The 22,701-nt window shown below is 42.4% G+C and overlaps 1 protein-coding gene across 3 annotated transcripts in view; it reads right to left on the bottom strand.

The window, feature by feature from the left end:
• The window catches only part of tiam2a (TIAM Rac1 associated GEF 2a), a 77,332-nt gene that overhangs the window by 54,367 nt on the left and 264 nt on the right, over window positions 1–22,701 (bottom strand). Inside the window, exons 1-3 of one of the 3 annotated variants that reach the window (XM_061247669.1) lie at window positions 9,105–9,165; window positions 5,411–5,493; window positions 3,823–4,971 (exon numbers count right to left, since the gene is read on the bottom strand). In XM_061247669.1, the coding sequence (XP_061103653.1) occupies window positions 3,823–4,965 (1,143 nt within the window). In that variant the 5' untranslated portion in view covers window positions 4,966–4,971; window positions 5,411–5,493; window positions 9,105–9,165. Of the gene's footprint in view, window positions 1–3,822; window positions 4,972–5,410; window positions 5,494–7,920; window positions 7,979–9,104; window positions 9,166–22,701 lie in introns of those variants that run through there. The other 2 variants (XM_061247653.1, XM_061247659.1) reach the window with 2 other exon arrangements.

The raw sequence follows: 22,701 nt of genomic DNA, 5'->3' as shown, positions 1-22,701 counted from the left end.
TTAAAGACACCATTTAGTCATGGTAAGACAATTGGGCATGTCTGATAGAGGTCTACAATAATAGCCCAAAGCAATGTGGCTTTGCTATGCATACCAGACCACTTGTGATTCTATTTCACCAGGAAACATCTATGCTATCCTCTGATGGCAATTACACCTGAGCCTACGAATTACTAATACTTCTAGCTGCTATACCATTTCCAATTTAACCACAAAACCAAGCAAGATAACAATATTTATGTGTTCCTAAAAAATAATGTCATTCTCATAAAACAAAATTCAAAATCTATCACCTTCTTGTCTTGACAGTTAATGACAGCAAGGTGTCAAAGAGTTCAGGAGTATAAAACTGAAGACTAGCCAAATAGCACTGCAGCTTCAATTTCTGTTTTTAATATCAAGCCCTTGGCTAGTTGACATTTAAAATTGTTAATAGTGAATCAGAATGAAAAATATTCTGGAATCATTAAGAAATTGTTATCCTTGGGTGTTCCTTAAAGGATATTTAATGTTCACATCATCATTTGTTAGATAGGTTTGTGATGAGTCACTATTAATGCTGGTATTCCAACTGGCCTGTATTAATCAAGTGAGACCATTATATAGATTTCACTGTATATTCAAAGAACTTGACAAAGATTCATAGGTTATTCTACAAATAAGTTGTGGCAGGGCCAGGAACAAGTCAATGGTCCATGAATATCGCGCAATTGAGGAAGCTGACAGACACTTTTTAGGGGTTAAGCCATTAAGAAAGGTGATGTGCAGTGGCTAGCTCCACAAAATGTTCACGTTTTCTTTACTTTGGAAATTAGGTTATGCTTTACTCAGAAAACAAACCATTGGCAGTACAATGCGAAACACAGTTCATTAGGATTCCACACACTATATGAATGTACAATTTTACACAAATTAATCTTTGCATGTCAAGGCCCATACACACTAAGTGCAGGTGCTTAAGTGGTGGAAGACATTGGCCTGGAGGTTAGCCTTAGCAGCTTAGGAGGCCAAGATCTCCTTGCGTAACAGATACACGAGGCTGTGAGGCTCTACTGTAATCTGCTAGCAGACGGCCGCCCAGACTCAGAGGACTAAGAATGATTTGCAAACACAGTAGATGATGTTCACAGCTCCAATAATGTGAACAAAATAATGAATAATTGCTGAATAATTGATGAACAACCGAGGAATGTTCACAAGGAATCTACATGTTCCAGGATCAGTGCAGGCTCTTTTTATGAGGTTACGAACCAGTGACAGGCATAGCTGAATATACTTGGCTTGGACTGGTAATCTGATTAAAACGGCCCATTCCATATGTGATTTGTAAATTTAACTTAAAAAATAAATCATGCATATTATTTTTTCATTTTCATGCAGGCTTTGCTCATGGAAAGGTGGAGTAAGCCAAACAGAGGCAGGAGGGTTTTTCTGAAAAACAACCTGAGCACATTGGAACAAGGCTTGCTTTGAACACCTTTTCAGTTTTTTCTTCTGCGGATGATTCAGAATGCAAAAAGCATTCATTCATTCATTCGTTATCCTAACCCGCTTATCCTGAACAGGGGGGCTGGAGCCTATCCCAGCATACATTGGGCGAAAGGCAGGAATACACCCTGGACAGGTCGCCAGTCCATCGCAGGGCACACGCACCACTCACTCACACACTCCTACCTATGGGCAATTTAGACTCTCCAATCAGCCTAACCTGCATGTCTTTGGACTGTGGGAGGAAACCGGAGTACCCGGAGGAAAACCACGCAAACACGGGGAGAACATGCAAACTCCGCACAGAGAGGCCCCGGCCGACGGGGATTCAAACCCAGGACCTCCTTGCTGTGAGGCAGAAAACAAACAGCTATAAGTTAAATATTTTTGGTTTATTGCAATTTTAATTGCATAAAACATTCAAAACTTGGCTGTGCTAGATGCCAGGCAAACAGCTGCTGAAGTGTTAGAAGCAGCTCTAGCATGTGTGAATGACCCTCCTTAAATAACAGGCTTGACGGATCCATTCACAAGCTACATCCAGTTGTCAGTTCGTTCTTATGTTGGTACGCGAGTAATTCGGGGCAAGCCGCACGTCAAGGATTTCCTGACATTCGCATACACCTCAGTGGTGCTAATTTACAGTGACTGAGACCTATGACCTTTGACCTATGCAAGGGAGATGCAGCAGTGCACCATTAATTATCTTTAGGGACAAAGCTACAATGGCATTTGCTTCACACAGAAGCACATATTTCAAAACCATAAGAAACAGAGAGATGATATTTGAAAATATCCTTCGCTTTGCCAACTTTCTCCAAAACAGCTTAACATAAAATAGCTTAATAGTAGACAGTTACTCTATATGAATTATATATGAGTTACGTTATTATATGTGTGAATATAGGCCCAGGAAACTATCTGGCTGTGTATACTGCATTGTGTGAAATTACCATAGGTCCACTGTACGGTGTAAATTAAATCGGTCAGCCAATCCTGTTATTGCCATTGTTGACATTGGTGGTCTGATGCCAACTATGACGTATGCTCACAAGGGTTGTATTGTAGTAACACCTCAAGGGTTGTGCCAATCTGATCCACATATAGAGTTCACTTTATAGTGTTCTTCTTCTATGACAGCTGGTGTCACGCCCCTACAGCCACAAGCTTTGGGTGGGGGTAGTGCTCAGTCCCTGGTGATGTGGCACATAGACATTACAGCCCGTCTCTCCAAGAACGCTTGAGAAGAGCCTTACCTCCTCCCACAAGGCTGACAGCTGTTGCTAGCAGTGGATATTTTCAGCTCAATTCAGATGTCAGCTCCTATAGAGATGCATAGCCTTGACTTCTTTTCCTGTACTGCTACTCCAAAAGGTATGTACCAGGAATCTCTAGCTGGAGACAGTTGTTCTTCCGGCAGAATGCGCCAGGTTTTTGTATTAACGCCATTTTACGATGCATGATTCAACCAGAGAATTGGAATTTCTTCAGTCTGTCTTAAATCACTGAGCGTGTTACAAAAAAATAAGCAAACAATTCATATGTCTGCCTACTAATTTCAGATTGGACTCTTTGAGGCACTGTATGTTTTCTTAAATTCATTCCCAGCACATACAAATACTTGTCTATGAAATCTTGTAATGACAGACACACAAAAACAAAGGTTTGCTTAACCAACATGCCTCACAAAAAACTAAATAGTTACTCTTGGCAACACCCTGAAGACAACAGGGGTTTTGATTGAAAGCTTGGAAACAGTGTTTCAATTAAATAAAATGATACTATATGAGCAAATGCACATTGCAAGCATATCAGATGTAAGGAAAACCATTAAACAATGAAGTACATTTCAAGAAAATAATTTAGGCTCAGTTAAATCATAAAATATTCATAACACATACTAATGCACATACACTTTAACAGGTATTTATTAGACTACTGCTGCTGTAGCCTATTTGACGTGGTCAGAGATGCTCTTCTGCATACCACAAATGCACAGATGAGTTACCATAAACTTTCTGTCAGCTCAAACCAGTCTGGCCTCTCTCATCAACAAGGCATTTCCGTCTGCAGAACTGACGCTCACTGATGTTTTTACTTTTTCACACCATTCTCAGTAAACTCCAGAGACTGCTTTGCATGAAAATCCCACGCAAAAGATCAGCAGTTACAGAAATACTCAAACCAGCCGGTCTGGCCCCAACAATCATGCCATCGTCAAAATCACTGAGATCACATTATTTACCCATTCTGATGCGAAATAAGGAAAAACGAATGCCAACAGACCCAACTCACAACAAATGCCAACTGGCTCCTACAGTCCCAGTCCCTCACCTGCTGTTTCCTCTTCCTGTTGCTCAAGCTTCCCGTCCAGTCACTGAAGCGGCGCATGCGTCCCCTCAGGCCGTCCTCCTTCTTGACACCGGCATCGACGCTTGGCCGGGCCTTCCGGCAGGGCAGCGTGTAGGAGGCGTACTGCCTGGGCCCCGAGCACTCCTCCTCGGCGGTGACATCCAGCGCGGACACAAAGGAGGCGCGGTGGGGGGTGCGGCGGGGGTCCAGGCACCGGGCGGAGAGGTCCTTAGTGGCCGGGAAGGTGGCAGCCAAGGCCGTGTCGCGGTACAGGTCCGAGAGGGAGACGACACACGGGCACTGGGAGAGCGGTTTGTGGTCGCAGGCCCCACGTGCCGGAGGAGAGCCGGGGGAAAGGGCAGGGTCGGCATCGTTCCCGTAGGACCAGTCGTACCAGGAGCAGTCCGAGCTGGCCGAGCTCGTCCGGGGGGTGGGGTCGGAGGGGGACGACGCGCCGCGGGGGGTCTGGAGCCACTGGTTGTCGTCCGGCTGCCCGACAGCGGGGGAGAACCGGAGCAGCTGCACCGGACCTTCGGAATCGCCCGCCGCCTCCCCGCCGTTGTCCATGTTGGTGAACTCCACCCGGAGGCTTCCGTCCTTCCTGATCACCACCTTGGGGCTGCCCTTACCCTCCCCCGGCAGCTTCAGCCCAGATGACCGCTGCCTGTTCGGGGCACGGTCGGACAATCCGTCGGCCGGCTCGCTGCCGTCATGGTAATGGTAGCCCGCCCCAGACGACCACCGCCTGTTCACGACGCGGCCGGTAAACCCGCTGACCGGCTCGCTGGCGTGATGGTAACGGTAGCCGTTCTCCGGTGGCAGGAGCAGGCCGTTGCCTTCGCCCTCTTGCTCAGGTGTCTCGGGGGGCAGCCTGTCGTTGGGGCTGGTCTCATTTCCCTCGCTGATGTAGTCGCAGGGATGGGTAGAGGAGGACTGGCAGCCCCTCCCTCCTCCTCGCAGGTGGGTGGCTGGTCCCCCAGCTCCGCCCCTCCACCAGCCCTGCAGGGACAGTACGTCCTCTTTGGCGGGGCGGAACTTCAGGGAACACGTTTTTGGTTTCCTGGGAAGGACAAGGCTAGCGCGCCTTGATCCCTGAATACTGTACTGGCTCTCTGAGTTACCCATTCTGATCTGGAGACAAAAAAAAAAACCACACAAACATGTAGCGCGTTCTATTGACATAGGCCTACATAAAGTGTACACAAGCACTGCTTTCATACCTTTCATTAGCACTGCAGTAAGAATCATAAAACCTCATGGGAAATGATAGACTACAAACTCAACCTATCCAATCTACAAAATAGGTCTGCTGAAGTATCTTCTGTGGACGTTTCCCCAAGGAAGTATGGCCAGACGCAGTACTTCCATATTACTTCCCTTGGCCATGCCTCCTAATGAATATCCATGAGATGCATTAAATCAGGATGTTTCATCTTCCACAGTAGAGAGAGAGCCTTCACTCTATAGCTAGGTCAAATTCTAGATGATGTCAGCAACCCCTCTGTATTCATTAATAATTCAAGGGAGACTGCACTGTGCCTTTTGCAATTTGACTGAGGAAAGATCTTACCAGTTCAGGCGTCTGTGTTCAGAGAAACCCCATGCTCCCGTGAACTCCACCTTCAAGCAGTGATCCAGCTCTCCCCAAGTCATCTAGGAGGAACACAATAGAGAAACAAGTCGGGCATTAGAGCATCTTCTGTGGAGCTTAATTAATACATGACGACATATGCTAATTAGGGGGTCTAAGCCTCATTTACATGTAACTCAAGCCGCCTCTTAATTAATGTTTTAGGGCAGCATCCTGCTGACTGAAATTAAGTAAACAGGTGTGTATCCAAACCAAAACACCATTTTCATAGAGTAAATGCACAGTTAATGTGTTATATTTGGATATTTATTTTCTATGCCTTAAGTTGACCAATGATATTCATACAAGTGTTATGAATATCATTGGTATAAGAAAATAACTTCAGATTTTCAAGTGAGCACTAAAGGAACTCACACATTATAATGATAAAAAGTGGAATTACATTCCCCTCTCTACAACTCTACAATCTAAAATTAGCATGTTCCTGAAGGAGTAGCAAAATTAGAATAAATATTTTCAGGCATGCAATAATATGCAAGTTTTAATAAATTCCATGACAGACATGGAAACAGTGGAAAAGAAGTTCAATTTGAAGGATAGAGTAAGAGAAAAGAAGGAGATAAAGAAATCATTCACACAACCAACACTTGCCAGTATAAGAAATGTTTATCGAGGTTTGCCCTTGAACATAATCTTGAAGAACAATGACCTCCGAAAATCATTAACAGTGATATGTAAACATTTGGGCTGCTCTCTCCCCATTAGCTATGGCTATTGGTGCACAATTTCACACTTTGCAACTTTGCAAGGCCAGGTGCACTTTACCAAGCCAAGCTGGTAAACATAAATCAAACTTCACAAAGAAAATACTCACTCTAAAACTAACACACATTACAGCTTAAAGGGAAGAGAATCCTCTTATCAGAGGTTAGAGGAATCACTTCAAGCCTGAAGTCAGCAGTTATGCTAGTGTAGTGTAGTTTCATTCATAATCTCCCAGAGACCCGCTGTGAAATGTAACACATTTATAATATATAACATTTGTAATGTAATATATATTTAAAGAGAAAGTACTTGGAGCCTAACCGACTCCTCAGCCAGTACAACAATGACGTTCTGTTATTATTAGCTCATGTCTACAGGTCTGTGTAGCACGTCCATGCCGTGTTGTGGTTCTGAGATATGATGACAGGGTACTATTCTTATCATTTGGACACCCGGCACAAAAACAGATCCAGAGAGACGCAATGACTGGCTAAAAGAGACATGGCACCACTGTTACCAGAAATAGGAGAACCTCATTGGTAAAGAGATTAAACAAACATTGAATTTAGAAAATCCTGTGGCTAATTTGTATTTATTGTATTAATTTGTATTAATTTGTATTTCTATATGTAAACCCATATGTATAAATTGAAATTGTTAAGCTAATGCTGAAATAAGTCAAAAAAACTTTTTTACTTGGTTTTTCTGCAAGAAATAGAGAAAATAACTTTTTCAATTGTTACGAGCACAAATACTTCAGTATGGTAAATTTGAGTTGAATGAATGCATGCCACTTGAGGCTGTCAATCAGGCATGTATCCATTTTTTATTTAACATTTGTACAATTCCTCTGAGGGACAGAATGAAAAATGAATGTGAGCTTTTCTTCCACACACATGGGCAAGCCACACACATTTCAGACCAGTGTCTAGCCTGCCCTGACAAACTATGAAAGCAAGCAAAACAAACACAGAAGACAAACCATGGCTCCCGTCAGGTCAATCTTTCCACCCTCAGAAAGGAGGGTGTGACGGTAACCACGCACAGTTACAGCACAAGGGAAAAGACGCTTTCATTCACGACCTGCACACTGGCCACGCAAGCCACCCCCATCGCAATGCAAGGTTACTCTGGGAGCAGAAAGTCTGCTTAAACTCAGGATAACCCTGAATACTTGCGCGCTCCTCGAGAGCGGTGTTCAAAAATCCCATTGTCAAGCCAGAACAACTGACAGGGCGAAACACATTTTTGAAAGTAGTATCATAACTGTGAAAACAATGTGAAAAGTTTTCTACAAATCCTTGACAGCTTGACAAATGTGTTTTCGAATTGACAAATGCCATGCTAAAAAAATACATCCATAACAAACCTGGCAGGCTAAAATAAATGTTTTGAATATAGAAAACACAATACTAGGAGTAAAAATGGAAAGTTGACTTATGCAATGTCTTGGCATAAACTTAGACTGCTTTAACAGGTCAAGTGCAAGGCTGAAAAACAAATCTCACAGCCAAGATCAGAAGCCAGAAGTAACAAGCTGAAACACGATTTCAGAAATCAGAGTTAGGCAAGCAATTAGAGTGATTACAAAATGTAGGAATTAAACAGAAGCTCGGTAAATCCGCACGGCTCTGACGTTGAAACGGCCGGGCGAAGACTTAACGCTCCTTCATCCGATTATTAAAAAAAACTGAAGAAGAAAGACCAACATGCGGGACCCTTACCTCCGTCCACAGCTTTAATCTACGGTCCCTTTCAAGCACAAAGAGGAGCGGTGCTCTGTGATCCCAAAGTGGATTCTCTGAGCTGGAGCCGTTCTCTTAAAGCGACACACACCCTCACACACCCTCGCGCACACCCTCACACAGACACACGCAAATACGCACACGCACACACGCGCGCACACGTGGAAACTCCCCTGCCAGAGCTCTGGCTCAGTGACGGGTTTAGCCCCCGTTGCAGCTGCAGGGAGACGCAACGCGACAGAAACGGAGAGAAAGAGGAAAAACTGAACCAAGCCTGGGCTGTGTTTGAGTTTGTTCTTCCTTGCTACTTCCACCCCTGGCTTTCCTTCGTAGGGGTTTAGGCCAAGGTGCGCTGTGAAGTCTCTTGTGAGTAATGTTTTGCAAAATGCTCTACATACAGTAGACGCATTTTGACTGGATTTGACTTGCTGAGATGTACCCTCTGAAGGCACGTTGTTCTTCCCCGCCCCCCACGTTCTTTCTTTCTCTTCTCCTTCCCCTCGGATGAAGAGAGGCGATAGCAGCTTAACACAGAGAGGTTTAATGGGGCTCGTGATTTGATTTGACTAGCCAGGCAGCCATGATATTGGGGGAATAGACCCTGACAGGGACTAAGCTAGCCCCTGCATTCCACAACTACCGTCAGACACAGCACTAATACTGTCTGCAGGAGAAAGAGGGAGAGACAGAGAGAGCAAGAGAGGGGAGAGGAGGTGAGGGAGAGGGCAGAATAGAAAGATGGAACAGGAGAGAATATAAGAACGAGGGCACAGAGAGAGTGGGGAGGAAAGGGAAAAGAGAGATAAAGACAGACAGAAAGATGGGTGAAAAAGGCAGTGAGAGAAAGAGTGATAAATGTAACAGTCCTTTAATTTACTTGATTAAAACAAGAAACCGGGAAATATTGTATCAAAACTGCAAAACTAAGAGTAGCACAGCTTTCACTGCATGAGTTACATTCTGCAACTACAATCCAGAGAATCCCACGTACTGTCCCTTGTGACAGAATTCTTAAGAATATAGAGTTTATAGAAAGACGGAGAGACAGAAAGAGAGAGAGAATAAAAGAGAGGAGTGCCTTGCAAGAGGAAGACCAAGCTAAAAAAAAAAAAGAAATGAACATAAGGGAAGGCAGAAAAAGAACGCGGTCTGACTCCGCTCACATTCCGTGGAATTAATGCCTCCCAAATGACAACCAAATGTTATGCTTTCCAGGGTCGCCTCCCGCTTCGCTAGTGTGCTTATAAAACCATGCGTGTTTCTCCTGAGTTCGGGCTTAGTCAGAGCATTCATTCAAACCACCCTCCCCTGGAGCCATCGCGTCAGTGGAGTCAGACCACAGCGCAGGAACACTGACTGCCAGGCGACCGTGGAAGCCTTCTTTCCCCACAGCCATTGGCTGATTTGAAAACAGGCCTGTTCACAGAAGGCAGAGAGCAGAAAGTGGTACGATATTTATAACCCTGAGGAAAGTGTGAATCTGATTGGAGAAGGGAAAATCTGGTGAATATATATTTATTAAATTAACTCTTTTGTTAAGTGCTGCTTCTCATTTTCTGTATGAAATTTAGGTATAGTAAAATTTTGTAAACAGGGGTAGGGGTTCCCAAACAGGTATCCAGTGACCCCTGGGGTCTTTACAGGATGTCCTGGGACTTTTTAAATGGAAAAATATTTTCCATTTAAAAATACTGTGCCGGTATTTCCATAGTTCATAAATTACACATTTCATACCTGCACAGACAGCACAATTTTCAGTGTTAACTCAACTGTGTAGTTCAAATGATTCCACAATCATAATAAGTATGACAAAATTTGAAATTACTACGAATGACGCTTAAAATTGTGCCTTGTATAGCACCTGATCAGATCACACCTCTGTACAGTCACATAACTGATTAGGATTTAGAGTTATTAGATAGCAATTTCCTGAAGTGGGGAAAAGGTCTGAGGCCCTGCTTTTGAAATTGAATGGGAGAGTTCTTGACCGACGAGTCAAAATGATTCCACGGTCATTCAAGACAGCGGGGAAGTAAACCGTTTTGATACGAGGTGACAAGCCGTAATCTATTCAGACAAGTCACAGACCTAATCAACAGGGGATTTTGAACCACAAGTCAGGCTGGGTTAAATGGCTTCACTCAGCGGTTAAAATCAGGCAAGGAACAGTCACCCAGAAGAGAGCACACTCACTGGTCAGCTCACTATAAAGCAGAAATACTCAAATCTGGCCCGCCAGGCCAGTAGTACTGCTGGTTTTCTTTTTGGATAATTAATGAATCAAATAATTAATTATCCAATTAATCTATTAATTAATTATGAATTCATTAATGCCGCTGATGGGCCAGAGATTTGGGCAGAGATTTAACCCACCAAGTTTAAATCAGCCCTGGATAAAGGGGAAGATTGAAAGTCAGCCATACCACTGTCCTTAAGGGGACACTCAAGAGGGATACTACAGAGTATATAGGGTGTGGATTGGATATTCAGAAATGGGATATAATCGGCTTGATGAATCTTGGCCATGCTGGAAAATGCATCCTTACACACAGTTTAGAATTAAGTGTATGTTTTCTAATGGATTAAAGTGTATCTGAGACAGTACACCAAAGTAAGACCACAAAAAAGCTGCAATGTCTATCTATGTGTTTTCCATAATTTCCATTTCTTTGGGATGGGGATGTGTCAGACACATTCAAGATAACATTGTTTATTCTCCAACATTCCAAAAAATCTCTAAATACTAAATAAAGTGTTTTTGTTGAAAATCCAGGAAAGGAATCACATTAAAATTAGACCTTCTCAACGCAATTAATTCCCTGGATATTCGTGTATTTCCATGTGCCATCAGTGATGCAAAGCCAGAAACATTGGCTACCCGGCACAACCTTCGAAATTAGTTATGTTTTCCAATTTTCTTTACTATTATTTGAAATCACTGGTATCGCAAAGCTCTCACATCACTGCCATGCTACACAGGGCTGCCTTTAAAAACCCTTTCACTGTGAACGGATCACAGAACACATAAGAAGAGCCAGGGAGCTGCTGGGTGGCTCACCTGGTTAAGGCGCCATTCTAGTTCAAGTGTACAGTATGGAGCAGCCCCACTGTCTGGGATCGATTCATGACGACCATGCCAGCGCAGACTGTGGTCGGAAGCCCCACAGGGCAACATATAACTGGCGGCACTGTCAACCATGTTTAGGAAGGGTTTAGTTGGGTCATCACTACATCCTAAAAATAGTCCCAGCGACAAGTCCTGATGACACCTCTCACCGGGGTGTAAATATATTACTCAAACTCAAATCCCCCAATTGACCCATGTTTTGTTAGACAAGGGACTAAGATTCAGTCAGGAGCGATCCACTTGCTCTCGTGCGACCCCTGTTGGTCATCTGGATACCAGCAACTCTTCTCTGCATGTGCAAGACTTGCTTCAAAGAAGAGCAGGTGATTGCCTGTGCTCTCTCTAATCGATAGAGGAGGTCGCTTGCTTGCTTGCTGCAAACACTCAAACCTTTGAGTGAAAGGCACAATGGAAAGCAAGTAACTGCACTTGCCAAAGCTTGAGAGAGAGAGAGAGAGTGAGAGAGAGAGCAAGAAGGTATTCCCTTCCTCCTCATAGAATTACAGCTGGCCAGAGCTCAACACAGCGAGTAATTTAACAGTCTGCTAGTCCTCCCAATTACCTCAATTCCCATAGCTCATGTAGTTCCAGGGCTAAGTCATCACCATGGATCATTCGCAGTCAAATGCACTTTATTTGAGCTTTGTAATGTCTTCACGAAAAAGTATTGTAAGTATTTCAATGTAAATGCCTGCAGCACCCTTATCGCTAACTAATACAAAATGGAGCAAGCCTGACTAAGACAAAAATTTGGCATCATGTCACATTACAGCAGCATTACTTAAGTGGCAGCTTTTATCATTTTGGACTGATTTAAAGGTACTGTTAGTAACCTACAGTATTTCAAGTGTTTGCCTCAGAACAATACATCAGTAAGAGGTGTAATTGCCTTTTGAAATGCTCATTTGTCTTTTTTGCATATTAAGTAAATCACTGCATTATGGAGTGTTTTTACACTATTAGTTGAAAACACAAGCAAGAAACACAAACATATAAAATAAACAAAACCCAAGGAAAATAAGCAACATTCAAAGCAAACAATGAGTGAGCTACAATGTCTCACCTAGTCACGAGAGACCTTGATCTTGCCCAAAAATGTTTTGCAGGATACAGCCTGACGACCATGAAAAGGCTCATTCGGAAAGCTTATCGAGTGTCACCCTGCAGACGGCACCCACCACACGTGTGCCTATTGTTTCCTTTCACCTTTCACATTTACAGCTCTGAAACTGAAAATCCTTGAGTTGTCTGGGCTGAAGCTCAAAGCGCCGAGCCTTGGGAATTATCACGGTCTGCGACGAGGAAAAGCAAAGGAACGGTCTCTTTTCTCCTTGTGTGATCGGCCATGTGAACGTATTTATGGCCTGCTCCTAACCAGGGCCTGAGTGCCTGAGACGTCGCCTGGCATAGAGCCAGAAGCTGTGTAGACAGAGCAGTGGCAGAACTGTGGAATTCTGCTGACGGGTGCACTCTCCGAAGGCAAGAGGTCAGCCTGATAAATCCCCCAAAGAATAGGCAGGCACAAGCGCATAAGTAGGCGCACACGTGCACTAATTGTTTGGAACCCCCCCCCTCGAATTGGGTGTTGGCGTGTCGTTTCGGTCACCGACCGATCACAATGCTCTTTTCTTTTCAGGTGTGTGACTCATGACGGTGGTTGGACTGCCACCCTAGCAAGCATGAAGTAGCCAAAATCAAGCCGTAGTGGAAAAAAAGTAGGGTGACAACAGCAAAGCTGGCTTGCAAGACACCACACACTTCATTGCCTCCTGGTCCAAAATGGCTGCCTTGGGTAACTCAAGTGGGAACAACAGAATGGTGGTTCAGAAGACATACAAGTATCCCTGTATGAAAGTAACCGATGGAGATGATCATTTTTACTATGATTACCATTAATTATGATGGAATATTTGAATGTAAAAAAGTGAATCCAGGGAATAATCACACCTTGGTGTGAAAGAAAGCCCTCAGAAACCCAGGCCACAGTAACTGACAACACTGAGGCCCTTATGAACAGCCTGGGGACCATTACAGCTGGGATCACTCATCAGTTCGTTAGATTTTCTAAACCACAAACCAGAATGAATTTCTCATTAATCCTTAATGGTATAATGTCTACAATAAGGCACATTTCCAGAGGACTGTACAATATGATACGGTGCACCTCAGTCTTTTTATAACCTCTCCTTAAAAACAAACAGCTACCAGCTGCCACCCGTCACAGTTTCGAGTCATGAATCAGGAGAGCTACAAAGAATTTATCAGGGTGCATGAATGAATGCAGGCTAGATTGGGATTTCTGTGGGTGATATACTGTACACAGAGATACTGTATATCTAAAGCATGATGTCCGCATGTACTGTACCGCACAACACTGCGCCCAATGCATGCCTCTAGATTCAGTATTCATTGCTAGGCGATATAATGAAATGTGACAATACATGTGACAATTTATTTGAACTTTTTGACTGATTGCTCTCTAAAACAATCAATTCAAGACTTGTGCAACATTACAAAATATTGACTTGATTGTGACTTAATTGTGACAGAATTTAATGACACAAATTAAAATTGCTGTTCCAAGATTTTCTTTTCTAAAAATACAAAATAGCAAGTTTGTCCAAGGATAAGGAATATATTAGCCAGTTTTGTTTAATGGAAATCACAATGTCACAATGACACAATCACAATGTCAATATCATTCCAATGTTTGAGGCTGCCTTTTTTAAATAAGCAGAGCACATCTTGAAAATAGGCAATTTCAAACCCAGAAAAAATAAATTATTAAAATAAATAATCAATTCCCCTTATCAATTTAATTTACTTAGGCTTATTGCGGTAGCAAAATATATGTTGAATATGTAGCAAAATATGACTAGGCTCCCATTCAAAGGATAAAAATCTAACCACGTTTTTCCCAACTGAATACAACATCAAATTTCTGTTCTTAGCAAGTCTCTGCAGGTGCAATACATGTATCATGCTTATTTCTGGGTGACTTTTCCTTTGGGAAAGTGGCTTCAGAAGGCTTTTGAGCTTTTGCTCTTTGAGTGCTAGAACTCTACACATGGAAACTTCAATTAAACGACGTGTTAAATACCTGAATTACTGATAATGTTTCCTGAGAAAGATTTCAGGTGCACTGATTAAAACCTGACATGCAGCTGAGAAAAAAAGATAACATCTGTTAGGAGTCAGAAAGTGAAAATATAAGCTGATGTCACAGAACAGAAACACTTGTGAAAAAATAATTGGAGGTCCTTATTGCATTAAAATTACTATAGGAAACGTGTTCTCTTCTGGGAGCTAGGAGGTTGGAGTCACGCCAAGCAGGTCAGATGATAGAGAAGAGAGTGGTGGAATTAATGCGAGGCCACATCTTTTAGTCCTAACCCACAAGCTACTGTGGACTCTCTTACATGCTTGAATATTTTTCTCACAATGCACTACTTTAAATACCAGGAATAAACCATAATTCCTGAAAAATAAAAGTGTGTTTTAATGGATAAATGTGCAAGTCACCAAATCTTTCATTTTGTAAATTGAATGTAGAACTATTTACTTGCTTACAAGCCTGAATATACAGTAATGGAATAGTGGAAAAGGAACTATGTAACAGTATCCTGATTCAGGAGTATACTGTGCAGCAAAATATTTCCAGTGATTCATCACCTAAGCTACAGCCACTTCTCTGTCTGTTTGAATTGTTGCCTTCACCATGAGTGAATGTGATTGGTTAGAAATGAATGACTCCAACCCAAAAGTGAACAGGTTTATCACTCTGAACCTCATTGCTGCCACTAGATTTACAGCAGACAGGGCTACCCCAAATATATTATAACCAACACAGACTTGCAGCCACAAATCTTTGATTAACCTGATGTTAATCTCATCATCAATAAAATAGTTTTTAAGATAAGCTACTGTAAGCAATAAATATTATCTCAGCAATATTATCTTAATGCTTTAACTCTCTCAACATTTGAGACATTCACTGATGCACATCCAAATATGCATAATATCCTTATAAAATGTAACTGCCATATGAGCAATAAATTATATGCCTACTTTTAGGATCTTTACTTGGCAATTCAAAGGCATTGCTTTTAGGTTTCTTTCAGTCATTCAGTGTGGTCGCATTCCCTGGTGATTAGTTAAAGGAGGACAGAAGTTATGCTGGGATCCAGACACTGGGGTGAACCAGGGGGTACTGTAGAAATCGGAAGAGCCCTCCACCCCACTACTGCGGTCTGTGAATGATAAAGCAGATGCTCTAGGCCTGAGGAGATCAGCAGAGGTCAAGCTGGTCCTTTGGGAATGGGGAGGGGGGGTTGCAAATAGGGGTTCTATTCCTGCCTCAATTCCTATCTTAATCTGTGAACTGCAATTTAACTTGATGTTTAAACAAACAGAGCTTTTTAAACAACACGGGCCCTGCTCTCCATCCAATGGATGGGGGGGAGGGGGGGGGGGGGGAGGGGGGGGGGGGGGGGGGTTGGTGGAACCTCTTTCAATTCTGAGCACTGCACCAGGCTCCCCCTTCCTGGCGGCAACTTATCGTCTGCTCTCACACTGTTTGTATCCTCACACAAAAAAATAATCATAATTACCATAAATTATCATTGCAATATTCTCCCCTGGGCTAGAGGCATCCCTCAGCACAATTTAACAACACTGCCAAGAAAGAAAGAAAACAAATTTACTGCCAAATGATTCCAAAGCATCACTGTCAACAGCAAGAGTAGCTTCTAGCTTTTAGCTCACGGTAGGTGGGGTGTGAATTGGCATCCTGGCTGTGCAACCTCATTAGCACTGTACAGACATGGGCAGCTCTGGCATAGCTCTGGTACAGCACTAGAGCGTCCATGTCTATTGTGCTACCCACAACCAGAGCCACAGAAAATGGACTCTGAAGGTTAATTTATGCAGAAGAGGGAGGGTCTTCTCCCACTGCATGTCCTCTTTGTGCATATATTAAATCCCATGAAACCTGAATCCACTGTAGCCTGTGTGATTTCCCCAAACATTTGCTGAAAGGGATTCCACTGAGAAAAATGTATTTAACATTGTAGATGTATTAACTTTCATTTAAGGACTTCAAACTGGCATGCCCTGACCAATGAAGAGACTAATGGTATGAATAAAGCTAGTCAATTTTGCAAGCTAGACTGAATACAAAATCACTAATTGGTCTCTTGTTCGGGTGCAGTCTCAGTGGAGGTTTAAATACAATTAAGTATTAGCAAAATGGAGAGGACAAGGTGGAGCATACATTTCATGACCATTATGTTCAGTTACAACTAAGATATTGGTATAATCCAATTTACAGTAAAATATGAGCAACTATTCTCCTATCCAGCAGGGAAATTACAGGACTGTGTTCTTCATGCAAATCTGGCAGTCAATATAAACGGTCATCCATGCACCATCCTGCCTGGAGCCCAAGGGTTGCACTGCATTTTTGTATTCAATTCTCTGATAAAACTTGAAACTTATGTAAGCCCACAAGAGCACATATTTATTCCCTGCCAAAAAATGGCATGTACTTGAATAAGGTCTAAGAAACGGTCGATGCATGACGGCTGACGCAAGCCTCTTAAATCTTCCTTCACCGGGTTATTACAGTGAAAAGTGGTTGAGCGAAAGAGCCGACTAATATATAAAAACTGTATTTTCTTTCCTGTAACAAACCACCGTGTACAACCCAGACAACTGCACCTTGGCACTAGACACTATGATCATTCACTGACTGTATGCTGACATGATAATACCCTTCCAATGTTAGTCACCGACAAATTGATTCCCAGGTTTAAAAGACTATTATTAAATGCCAACGCCAAAAAACTTACCTGTCTTCACATGTTTTTCAATGTGTGCGTAAGCTCCAGACAGACCATTAAACTCGAGTGACACTGGAAAAACATGCCTGTATCATTCTCAAACCAAGTACCTCTCAACAACCTTGCAGTAATGCCAGAATTCTTTAAAGGGGTTACAGTTGTCAATTGTCTTGAATGGGGATTACAGTTAAAGTGTCTCAGTTGTAGAGCACTTCCTCTACATTAAGTATAAAGGGGAGGCTGTGTTGTTAACATAATACAGCAGTCCACCCCCCACCCCTCACCAAAACACATTTGCTGCATGGGGTGGACGAGCAGTTTGATGACACAGTGGCCATTCATTCCCTTTGGGTGGGGGACCTGGGGCTGGAATTCCACTAGTGATATGCTATGCTACACTCAACTCCCCACACAGCCCAGTATGAATGCCACAGCTATAGTCACTACAGCTCACTGTGGAGCTCTAGTCCAGTGTTCCAGTATTTTAGTAGTTGTTTTTGCAGTAGTTGTTTACTAGTAGTAGTATGTGCAAGCTACGCTTTTCACCCAACAACCCCCATCCCTCACCAATGACTCAAAGCTTCCCCAAGGCTGTAGAGCCTACTAGAACTGGAGCTTCTCAGCACCATCCCAAATTCTGTCTCCTTTAAGAACAAAGGGGATGAAGGGAGAAGGGGAAGGAGAAGTGACCCTTGTGACCCGTGTAACCAGCGATGACTAATCCCCATAGTAGAACTCATTCACAGAAGCAGTGGGGTTGCCAGAGTTAAGGGAATGCCTCTCAAATTGCATCGGTCTCTGAATCAAAAAATACACAGTGGTTACTTTTCATAGGGAAAACATACCGGGAGTCAATTGAGGAAGGGGGCATTTTTGAGGAATATTTGGAGTAAAAACATCACAGGCATCTGGCAACACTGAACAGCAGATGTGGGAGTGTGGGGGGATGGGAGGCCGGCCACTGCAGTTGCACAGATGCTCACGGCTGGGACGAAAGACAGGATTCACCATCATTTTAAAGAGGCAGCTCTTGGGACTGACTGGGCATGCTTTATAGCCAGACACCAGCTTTCTGTAAACAGGGACTGCCCTCTCCAGTCTGCCATGCATGCAGTCTGTCTAATATTAGGATCAGCGCTAAGAAGGACTTGGGGAAAGCCTCTCTAATGACACTTGAATGTCGCCAGGCCAGGAATAGCCTGGCATATAGCATACGGGCATAAACATTCCTTACTCCACAGCCAGTCCAAACCCACAATCATCCCTTAAACTGAATGTTCTATGACATCATGGTGCTTTTAGCTTTCTTGGCTTTTCTGAACACTGTCAGTGAGGAACCAATTGTATGTAAGAACCATAAAATGTATTTTCCTACAATTTCTTTCTTTAAATTGTGCTTATTCGATGTGCCATAAACAAAAGTGGGGGGATTCCATGTCATGAACCCAACACTGAAAGTTTACTCTGCAGCCTCAAGGGACCTTGTAACTTTTTTAACAGTGTCATTCAAGAACCTCAAATCCGGGTTCAACAGCTTCTGGATCCAACACATACAGCCCTGAGACCAGTACCTCAATTGCTATGGGGCGGTAAACTACAGAGAGTGGAGGGTTTTTAATTTTTTAGACATTAAGCCATAACGAGTCACAGGAAACAATTCAAAACCGTGACAGCAATGTGGCTAAAAAAACTTTTATGAAAAAGATGGTATGTCTCCTGGATGCAGAAGTATGAACTGCTTTTCTGCACCCAGGCTCTAGTCTGTATGTTATCTTAGATAATAGACATTCTCCTTTTTAAAGTAATTGAATTTAAAAATTAAAATTTAAAATTCATGAAAAGGTAGCCAAAAGGAGGCAGTAAAAACTTGATAGGATTTAGGAAGTTGCAGGGAAGTAATTCCCAGAAATCATACCTAAGCTTCCTTCTAGACGTAAGCAGTTGTCCAGATGCTATCATAAAACCAATTTGACATACTCAATGAGTCTAATTACTAAAAAGAAAAAAAAAAACTCAAAGGGAGACCTGGAGTGAATATAATTGGCAATTATGGCCTTTCCGGTTCAAAAACACAGTTATAATCCCATGTACAAATTTCTCACAGAACAGAAGCATTGGACCTGCCAGCAAGTTCACCTCAGTCCACATTTGGCTTTCAATTTGAGTGCAGGGAGAATTAATGGTTGCCAAGGACAATATTTGTTCAGTTTGATTCTTATTTGAAATTCTTATTTGCTACCTCCTCAGCATCACCCTTCCTTTCCTGTCTCTGTTGGCATTCACACACCACACCATTTCACTACAAGAACAGCTTGCAACAATGAGACAGTCTCGCTGCAGCAAGAGAAAAGTAAGATCTGAATTTTCTTCAGGTGTAGCACATGAATGGTTATTTGTGGAAAAAAACAGCAACTCAGACCTCTCCAGAACACTTTTAACACTTTCACCAAAACATAAGCAAATGAGATGTGAAATCTGACAAGACTGTGGTAAAGAAAATATGGGAATAATGCATGGAGGGGCACATTAAATCACTGAGAAATATCCAGACACTTCTTCTTGGGTTAACACTGGCATGGTGCCTTGGCTTGGCAGCAGTTTTCAACTCTTGAAAACAAGTCAATTGCAATCAGAAAAGAATTCTTCTTTAAACAGCAGCTTCCTGTGTGCATTAACACAAGGACTTCTCTGGAAGTTGGGCCCCTACACCCCTGCCCCCCGCTCATTCTTTCCCCAAAACTTTGGTGCAAAACACTGTTCCAGCATCCACACTGGATTGCTGGCATCATTGTCAATGCCAAGACTACGAAACAAAAACAGTAAAGGCAAGGCAAAACCAAAAGTTTAAGGTACCTGCCGGAAATAAGATAATTTGTATGTATGTAACTCTATATGAACTCATGAATAATTGCTCTGGCAGCCATACAGATTTTTTGCAAATTATGTCAAATCTGCCTTTCTGGATTCTCCAGACCATGTTCAGGCGATTAAAAGGCAACTTAGAAATAGAAATATCCCAAAAACAAGTTGCAACATTTGAGCCAGATGATTACAGGGCTCCTGGTGACCTCACACTATTAAATATTGAGAAAAAACTGGAAGCAGATTAGACTTTATCTATACTATGCTTGCTTTCATGAGGAAATGGGTGCTAATTAGGTACAAAATTCACCATGCATTGCTAGAAACAGTACAGTCGCACGATTTGCTGACTGTTTTAACTTCTTGGGCACTGGTTCTCCTGTGAGAGCTTTCTCAGGTCCATAAAACCGAACTCCTGCAGGCAGTTAATGGTTCAAAAATTCAACCAGCAATTCAACCAGCAATGGTCCCTCTGCTCATTCATGACAAACACCTCTCATGTGCTGTGCAAGATGGATCACACCCAGGACTGTTTAGACAGAATACCAACAGACTGAGCATGGGAATACTGTCTAAATAACAGTCTCTAGATAACAGCAGCTATAAAGTACTGATCCACACATGATCGTGTTTCCATCCCCTTCACACGGCAGTGGCTGGTCAACCTGCTGTGGACCTCTGTCATAGCCTGTCTGATTCTCAGATGACAGGATGTGATCTCCAACAGGGCATCACTCAAACCAGCCACTGGCTCAAAGACAGCTGGCGTTAACGGCCTCTCCAGGAAGCTGTCTGGTATTTACAGCCTTAACCAAGCACCAGAGCCTTTGTACACAGATCACGGCGACTCTTCCCATTGCTTTACAAGACTTCACAATATGTTTTCAGCTAAATAGTCTGCTGGTCGCTTAAAGGGATGATGTGTATTCTGCTATGCTATATTTCTCAAGAGTAATTTCTTTCTGGTTAAACAATACTGAAAGACTAGCTGTCATCAAGTGCCTTACATTGTTGCTTGCCACTTGTTTATGACCCCAAAAGGCAGACAGAGGTCTCTTTTCAGAACAGAAATGGTGCAGAAATAAATGGTCTCTATCCACCTGCAAAGAATGTGACATCAAGAACAGATGTAAATCCTCTGTGTGCTAAGCCACAGGCAGACACCCTTATATGGAGAAAAGTGTGCCAGAGGCAGAGGTGAAACATTCACATTTCCCAACACTGAAGAATTAACGACTGGCACTCACGCACACACAGCCTTACAAAAAGCTTGAACCTAAGAAGAAGCTGATAGCCATAATTCATACAAACACAAGCGCAACAATCATCTGCTGTACTACCTCATACACCATTGAACCTCAGAAGCCACTATTGGCGATGTATCTGCCCAGAAACTGACAAACTAAAAATAAGGCTTTTAAAAAACGGTAAGTACCACTTTTTCAAAAATATGACAGTAATAGATATAATTCCAATCAATAAAGGAATAAAAATAGTTTAATTCAGGTTCACCTTTAGTTCCACTTGAGCAGTGGTTCTCACACTTGGTGTGTATGCCGTTAACTTCAATCCCATCATTTTAACAAGATGTAATTTGTTCTTAATCAGGTGTTTTTCATGTTTAGAGGGATTATTTACCGCCTAAAGCCACATTTATGTCAGAAATAGCAAGGCATGGCATGATGTAGGCTACAGCCTGGTCAACAAGCGGCAATACGAGAGTCCATGCAGCTCCATAGGGGTGGCCTAACACCGTGTGTCAGGAAAAGCAGCGCATCACATACTTTCCTGCCAAATAACCACAATAAGACGGTCATCGCGCAACATCTCGATGGCACCTGAATGTGTGCATCAGTACAAATACGAGTCCGGAAAGTAGTTGCACTTTCAGACTAATCGCTCTGGATACGAGCGTCTGCTAAATGTCTGTAATGTAATGTAATGTAATCATGCATCTCGTGTCAAATGTAACAGACGAGTGATGAAATAAGTCACAATATGGAGATTTTGTTTATAGGTTGTTCAATAAAAACGAATAGCTAACTGTGCTAAGAACAGCTAAACATTACAGAGATTGTGCAGGGGTTGAAGGCGGCGAGTAGAGTAGAAATTCGTCATGACAGTAACCAAACACGTGGTTTAATTCATCGATATTTTTAAGCATTTTTGCGTTTAATTCTCACTAATTGGGAGGCAGTGTATCAGATTCACAGGATTCACACATTTCCATAAACTGTGGCTGCATCTAAATTAAACTGGTGTTTTCACATCTGTCACTTAGATGGGCCTTTGTATTGGAAGTGAAATATTCATACAAGTAGCCTACTTGAGAACAAGACCAATAGAGTGAGTGAAATCATCATTTTGAGCGGCTGCATGTAGCCTACCCCAACCCAACTACTTTAAGTAGTTTTAAAATAACCATGTCTTGATTAAAAAAAAAATGTCTCCATTCTAATTATAACCCGAAACATTTTCCACTGGACGAAAGCCGTTGAAAATGATTCTGTCACAGCGTACCCTACTGTAGGTAAACCAAATAAACTGGTGGTAAACATTTCACAAGATTCTAGCAGCCACAACAAAAATATGGCCTAATATAGTGTCACTTTTGTATATCCTAATTAATGAAATTGCAACAGCCTAATAATGTTACATTGCCTAGATCCAATTTATCTGAAATAAACCGCCAAAAGCATATCAATATTAGCTTCTGGTGCGTTTGAAAAGTATGATCAGTCTAAATCGCTGAAAAACATATTAGGCTACATACTGTAGATGGTTAAGAGATCCATAAAAGATCCATAGAACACGCAAGAAATGACATTCAGTAAGAATCTGCGACTACAAAATGCCTTTATGTATCGTCTCGCCATCAACAGCATCCCAGATAGTTACTTTCGACCAGATCCAAATGTGTTTTAGGACCCT

The sequence above is a fragment of the Conger conger genome, chromosome 1 (assembly GCF_963514075.1).
Source record: "Conger conger chromosome 1, fConCon1.1, whole genome shotgun sequence".
NCBI lineage: Eukaryota > Metazoa > Chordata > Actinopteri > Anguilliformes > Congridae > Conger > Conger conger.
The sequence above is the reverse complement of the archived record's forward strand: the minus strand, read 5'-3'. Positions and strand labels throughout refer to the sequence as shown.